The sequence below is a fragment of the Lactuca serriola genome, chromosome 8 (genome assembly GCF_051521515.1).
Source record: "Lactuca serriola cultivar US96UC23 chromosome 8, Lser_US96UC23_V15, whole genome shotgun sequence".
Taxonomy (NCBI): Eukaryota; Viridiplantae; Streptophyta; class Magnoliopsida; order Asterales; family Asteraceae; genus Lactuca; species Lactuca serriola.
This window is the reverse complement of record NC_136415.1, coordinates 72,967,854-72,975,185: the sequence shown is the minus strand read 5'-3', so window position 1 is coordinate 72,975,185 and position 7,332 is coordinate 72,967,854. Positions and strand designations below refer to the sequence as shown.

General features: G+C 34.8%; 1 protein-coding gene across 1 annotated transcript; it reads right to left on the bottom strand.

The window, feature by feature from the left end:
• Positions 1 to 862: 862 nt before the first annotated feature.
• On the bottom strand, positions 863 to 7,052 carry LOC145066435 (disease resistance protein Roq1-like). The gene is made up of 6 exons (XM_079013683.1): positions 6,889 to 7,052; positions 4,643 to 5,357; positions 3,178 to 4,282; positions 2,862 to 3,083; positions 1,657 to 2,379; positions 863 to 1,580 (listed from the first exon to the last, which is right to left on the bottom strand). The coding sequence occupies exons 2-6, from the start codon at positions 5,260 to 5,262 to the stop codon at positions 1,320 to 1,322; spliced, it is 2,931 nt and encodes a 976-aa protein (XP_078869809.1). The 5' UTR covers positions 5,263 to 5,357; positions 6,889 to 7,052; the 3' UTR covers positions 863 to 1,319.
• Positions 7,053 to 7,332: the final 280 nt, after the last annotated feature.

Sequence of the window (7,332 nt, the reverse complement as noted above, 5' to 3'; positions counted from 1 at the left end):
ATCGAATTTGCAGGATAACAAGACCAACAAATAAGTTGCAACTTATTAGAAAGATAATTAGGCCCTTCAACATGGTGATAGAAGAGGGGCACATAAAGGAACTTTGGCTTCATGTTTTCAACAAGCTTAGGAAAACATGATGAAGAACTTTGATGTATTATCTATTTAATCTTGACATTTGCCTGCAATAAAGAAATAAAATGATGAAAGGGTTGAGTTAGAATGTACGTGATATGCATGTCTATGAAAGACCTGAATAGCCTCTTCATGTTATAATAAACCGTCACCATACATCATGTCTACCTTGTGATTTATATTGAATATTAATTTCTAGTAGTAATTAATTACTGTTGGCCTGGTGTACTTCATATAAGGATCATATATTTATATAGAGGTAAAGTACATTGGTCAAGGCTGTTTAGATGTGTTCAAACAAGCTAATGCAAACGTTAAGGGTTTTTAGTTCATTTTACATGTTATTTCAGTTTAGTAGAGTATATGTAGGAGTCTTGTATTTGAGGGTAGGTATCTTTGAACAAAACTAGTTGTGTGAGAGATCACTCGGGAGAGACTTGGCCTTTCAAAAGCCAAGAACCCTTGGTATTTCTTTTTTATTTGAGTTTCAATTGAAGGAATAAAAGTTTACAATTTGACAAATAAACCCTAGGGTACAGATGTGAATTCACACCCTGTCATGAAATAGAAGTAGTGCTTTCCTTTATAAATACAAAGTGTAGTCATATGAATTAGCTAAAGATTATATACAAATCATTCTCTTTCAATACTCAAAATATTTTATGGTATCAAATCAGGAGTTTTTACTGTGATATGCAATCATCTTCAGGACATTTTTTCTCCTCCATTTGCAATTTATTTCTCAATGTATATTGCAGTGTAATCACAATCATAAGTTCAGAGTGCAGACTATACAAACTGGCAAAGAGTCGAGATATCTATTAGTGTATGGGTTTTGTTAGATGTTATATTGCCATATAATATTGATATAAGAATTTGAATCATCTTGGATAATAAATGCCTTATATTCATCATTTTCCTCATCCCAAAATTCTGAGGAATCTGTTGTAACTTTTGTTGTTTGCATGGGATCATCCTTACTTTTTCGAGGAACAAGCTCAGCTGCAAACGAAGACCAACTGCTCTTTATGGAAAATGAAATAATATTGTATGATGAATTCAGTGATGTACTCCGCCTCAAAGAACTAAAGGAAACATATCCCACGTGTGTCCTCACTTCTCCATCAAATTCAGGCTCTGACGTTTCATTATACTCTTGCCAAATCTCAAACGGAGAATCTTCTTCATCTATATCCTGCTTGATGATTACATCTATCTATATCCAGATGTCTGACAATGGTAACAACACGTAATAAAAACCCACAAAAGTCATTGAACCAATCATGTGGAAGACGCAGTCTAAACGTGTCATCATCAAATAGGTTCCAACTAGCATGTAGGGGATGCTTAGTAAATGTTTTCCCCCTAAAGAAACTGCCTGCAAACCCCTTTGGAATCTGATGCAGAATACTAAAACTGATCAAATGATTTTCAATAGCATTCCCCTGCCATGGAAAACACATTCATTTATTTTTATGTTTGGGTTAATTATTATGATAAAGATTGAAATTCAAAAGGTACCTGGAGCATGGAGTCTAGTAATATCTCACCAACAAGTGGACCTACTTTGTTGTCCCCTCGAAGTGAGACTTTCCACAACCATTTACAGTTTGAGATATCTCCAAGGCTTTCAAGCGAGTCACAATAATCCGCTATAACAATAGCTATACTTTGTGGCAGCTCTGATAATTCTACAAGTTCTTTGCAGAATGACACGTCGAGCCATTTGAGCCGAGGAAATCGCAAGCAACTAAAACTTAACTGTGAAAACTTATTTCCGTATAGATTGAGTTCTTGTAAGTTGGGAAACTCTAAAACATCAGAGCCTATGTCTTCATCTCCCAAATTGCTCCAGCAGAGATCCAACTTCCTTAAGAAACGAAGCTCTTGCAAGTTGTGAAAAAACCCTAACCGACATACACAAGGCTCCTCTACACAACATTCTACACCAGGAAGATTGCTGCAACCACACCTCCAACAATTAACAAATTTGAGGTGCCCTTTGAATGAAAGGGTCTTGAGTTTCTTTAATCCCATAATGGATGGAAACATATCAAGACCCCCACATTGTTCTATAGATAAGAAAACAAGCTTTTCCAGGTAGCCAATTGATGGATGAATTTCTTCTAAACACAGGCATTCATGAAGAATGAATCTTTCAAGATTTGGAAGTCCATTAAAATCTGGTGTCATGATTAGGTTATACATATCACAAATTCTCAATAACTTCAAACTTGGCAGCAACTGTTGAATACAAGTGCAAACAAGTCAAAAATGTATCAAGGTGATAAGATTCTGAGGAAAATGGCATGCACAGAGACAGACAAACACAGCTATAGACTTTTTATATGTGATATAATAATTCGACAAAAATACTAGTTCCTTCCATCCGCAAATGGAAATCATCTGAAGTGTTCAACTGCTTAATAAGATATCTATAATCAACAAAAAATAGATTGAAATTCACCTAAATAGTAACATAGAATTTATTTTTGAAATACAAAAGGAAATTTATATCTATTTTAAGACAAGAGGATATTTACATAAATACCATGGATTACAATGACTAATATGTCGGTAAAAAAGTTATATTTTGAATATTTTATAATTATTAAGACCAAGGACAGTCACACAAGTGATAAACATCAACATCAGATTATTCAATATTCATCATCAACTTTGTTTTCATCTGTTAATTAGATAAAGTGACAAACAATAAGAATTACCTTACAACCCTCCCAAAGTTGGTTTTGTGAACCCGAGAACAATATAAGACAACAGAGCTGCCTTAGTGGAATGTCATTAAACAATGATTTTGCAGGATCACCAAACGATTCCATATACCGAAGGTTCTTCATGTTTGCAGCAACTGAAGGGAGATATTGTGCTTGTTCTTTTGCTGGATGAAACCGGAAAACCATTATAATTGCTTCAATCTTGTCAAGTTCCTGTGATAGAGGAACAAAATAGTGTCAGGATTGATTCAAAAATGTTTGTTTATACATACATCATATATCATGCAAAGCTTAGCTTAAACATTACCGTGGTTGCATCTATATCACATATTTTTGCAACATCTTCCTCCTTCCAAACTCTGGTATGTTTTTCAGGATTGTTAGGGCGTTCCCCTCTAACAATGTGGTGTCCCATTTCTTGCACCAGATCATGCATATCAAACACTCCATCTTCTGAAATAGTTATGAGAGACTTTTGTATCAACACCTTCACTCCAATAACTGGATGAAAACCACAAGCCTCAAGTATCTCCATTGCCTCATCTTTCTCCCTCCCCCTAAAGAAACATGCAATATCAAGGAACAACTCTCTCTCAACCTTTGTAAGTCCATCAAAGCTGATTTTTAGTGTTTCCACAATGTTATCATTTGGAATCTCTTTCAGCCTGGCCAATGCACTCCTCCACTCATTAATGTTTTTGTCACACAGAAATGAACCAAGAACTGCAAGTGCTAATGGAAGCCCACCAGCATAAGAGACCACCTCTTTTATAAGCTGCTCATATTCTTCCATGGATGTGTAATCCCGGTGTGCATGCTTGCGAAAGAGCTTAATAGCTTCATCATTGTTTAACAAGCTAATATTGTGCTTAACATCGACTCTGTTCGCATTTAATACATGCTCATCTCTAGTTGTGATTATTATTCGGCTTCCTTCACCAAACCATTCATGTGATCCAGCTAACGCTTCTAGTTGGTCAAGCTTATCGACATCATCAAGAACAATAATGACCTTTCTATGGCATAATCTATCAATTATCATGCGTCTTCCTTCCTCAACTCTCTCTAATTCCTGTACTTCCTTTTGTTTCAAAACACCAGAAATAAATTTTTTTTGCAAGCTTACCAAACCATTCTTGCTTGATTCCTCCCGGATATTTTTCACAAAGCAACAACCATCGAAATTGCTAGAGATTTCATCATAAATAGAAGATGCAAGAGTAGTCTTACCACCACCCCCAACTCCCCATATTCCAATCATCTGCACACCACCTGACCCAATTTGTAACTCTAATTTCAAACGTTGCATCCGAGCCGCCATTCCGACCAGATTCTTATTGGCACTTGAAGGTAGTAATAGCAACCTATGTGAAATTGTGTCAACAATTTCTTTGATAAACCTTGATTCATGCCTATACATTGGATATACAAGGATTATTAACACATACTCGAATTGACAAAAGACTAATGTGTTTAATGCTCCATAAAATTTCAGACTCAAAATAGGACATGTAAAGTTAATATCACAACTATATGTAGCAAGTTTCTTGGGAATCATTGAATAGTTTCAAATAGAAAAAAACAAAGCAAGATGGATTTTTTGTTGTAGCTTGAAGCGATGCGTTAAGTAAGTAATTAGATTTAGAAGTCAATGAAGTCCATCATAACTTTAATTAAGCTTACAAGGTACAAGTGTCAGTGAGTTGTAGAGCATGCATATTCTAGGCATAAAAAGTACAAAAAAAGAAAAAAAAAAAAAAAAAGAATATTACCCGTTGGCAACGTGCTTGGGTTCCCATCCAGAAATGTTACTTGCATCCATAAGTGCTTTTCTCCAAGACTCAACCTTGGTTTTGTTCTCCAACTCGTGTTTGGCAAAGGCTTCTTGGTATTTTCGGTTTTGTTCTCGCGGGTTAAAGAGCCATCCCCAAAGGTCCTCTATAACTGCTTGTCCCCAAGATTTAGCTTTCTTCTTGTTCTCTAACTCATGTTTGGCAAATGCTTCTCCGTATTTTCGTTTTTGTTTTCGTACTTCAGAGGGATCCACACCATAGAATATGGGGATAATGATTTGGCTTTTTGTATCCTTGCATTTCATAATATATGCAAGTTCATCTAAGCACCATGAAGAGTCTGCATAGTTCTCTGAGAATATGATGACAGCAATCTGAGATTCTTCTATAGCTTTCATAAGGGCTGGGCCGATCAATTCGCCCCGAGAAAGTGTTTCATCGTCCTTGTAGGTGTAGATCCCTTGCTGTTCAAGAGCTGAGTAGAGATGATCTACAAAATTCCTGCGAGTATCTTCTCCTCTAAAGCTAAGAAAAACATGGTACTTCCATGATTGAGAAGAAAATGCCGGAGCAGAAGGAGAAGATGATGAAGATGCCATGGATTTGTTGATTTGTTGAGATAGAATGTATGTGGTTTGCGCACCTCAATGAAATGAACTTTATACCGAGAGATGTGACTAATTTTCAGTAAAACCTGTTATATCATGTAGAAAAATCTTTTCAGAACTCATAACTGCTCACAGTTGAAGTAACAGGTTACCATGTAGAAAATCTCATAGCTAGTCCTTACATTTACTTTTTCATTTTTCGGTCGTAAAAACTCCTTTGAAGTCTAATACAAGTGACAATTCTAAATATAGACATGAACTGATTTAGGTAAACTGAGTTAGTTTTTACAGAATCACATTACACAAACTAATGTTTTACTCTTAATTCTACATATTATTTTTCTTATACAATGAGGAGCAAGTTTCCCAGAAAAAAAGAAAAAAAAAAAAAACAAACAAACAAATTTTAGCTGACTCCCTTTCTAAACTCAATAATTTAATTTTGTTTCTTTCAAAGTTCAGATCCCAATGATTCCCTTCTATTATGTGAATAAAGTTGGCCACTTTGTTTACAAATAGCCTCTCCTCTTCAGTACATGCTAAGAGTACACCCCATGAGTCAATTGAACAGATCCTACAACATAATTTCTTGTTTAGCGGACAATCAATAAACAACAAAGTTACTTAAATCTGGATTTCCTAAACAGTCCCATTTTCATCTTCACCATTCTGATCCTTTAGGAAACTTCATACTCGTATCATAGGTGCCTGGATTCAATTCTCTTTGGAGAGCAAGATATATGTTCACATTTATAATTTGATGTCAACATTTGTCTCTCGTAAGACAAGAGGACATATATAACCTTTAAAGAGAACATCACTAAGTCACTATATTACAACTTCTACAATCATACCATCTACTAAAATTCACATTCGTAATCATCATTAAGTATAAGTCTATTGATTTACTCCCATTGTGTAAACATCCAACTGGGACATTGTAGGTTTCAGAAGGCTTATTTTATGAATTTATGCTTTTCCACCAACACCTATAACTTGTATCCGATTTAAAAAGGTTAAATTGGACTCACCAAAACGTCCCAACCATAGATCCTCTGCCTATGTTTACACCAAAACAAGTATTATCATCACTAACCAGACTGATTAGCAACACCACAGTTGGCAATCAGTAAATGACTAGTACCTTTGATCCAATTATAATGTTATGTGATAATAATGAGTTTCATAAGTATTTGGTGCTTAAGTGTAGCAATATACAAATTCAATTTCTGGCAAGGATACTTGGATTTGCTCAACAAACACACAGGAGCGCGACAAAGGACCAACCCCCTGTTTCACTTTCTTCTTGTATCCACAACACATACACACGTCATTAGTCATTTTCCTCCAAATTCCATCCATTTATAACATACACAACAGCATATTAACTTCACAGAATGTTTAATTTGATCATCTACTACACTAATTCAAAAACTTCACAACTTTGATTAAATTAGGTCAAAATACGTTTCTCACATTCCTGGCCAGACATTTATTTTTAACTATTTGATAAAATTTACTCAAAAAAAAAAAAAAAAAAAAAGAACCTTCATTAAAACTTCCATTTCTTTCTTGGTAATTTATAATTCAATCAATTTATCAATTTGAGGAACGTACCTCAGATCCCCAGAAACATCACACTTTAGCAGAAACCCTTTTTAGCTCTTTACATTGCAAGCTTATACTTCATCTCCATAGGATTCCTTAAAATGTTCTTTTACATTGAATCGATTTGAGTAGGTAAGTACCGTTGACTCTTTTTTATCGGTTCTTCGGATCGATTAACGAGAGAATGAAAACAATAAGGAAGAAATTATAATCCTTTATATATTTACTCAAGTTTCAGAGTTTCATTATTCACCATCATACTTCTTCACACTATCACCTCGTAACCCTTAAGATAGGGATATTTACAAAAATGGTCGCATGATTTTGAAAGATATACAGAAATAATCTAGTTTGTTGGCCATTTGCAAAAACACTTAAATACGACATTTGTGATTTCAGTAAATATATAATAGTAAATATGCTGTGTATTTTATCTCATTGACGAGTCATTTC

What these genes read in the sequence shown, in the direction of transcription:
- LOC145066435 (XM_079013683.1), bottom strand. Translation starts at nt 5,262, where the DNA reads ATGGCATCTTCATCATCTTCTCCTTCTGCTCCGGCATTTTCTTCTCAA. An exon ending in CCCAAGCACGTTGCCAACGG is followed by an intron (nt 4,283 to 4,642) that starts GTAATATTCTTT and finishes TCCAATGTATAG; the next exon opens with GCATGAATCAAGGTTTATCA. An exon ending in AACTTTGGGAGGGTTGTAAG is followed by an intron (nt 2,380 to 2,861) that starts GTAATTCTTATT and finishes TGTATTCAACAG; the next exon opens with TTGCTGCCAAGTTTGAAGTT.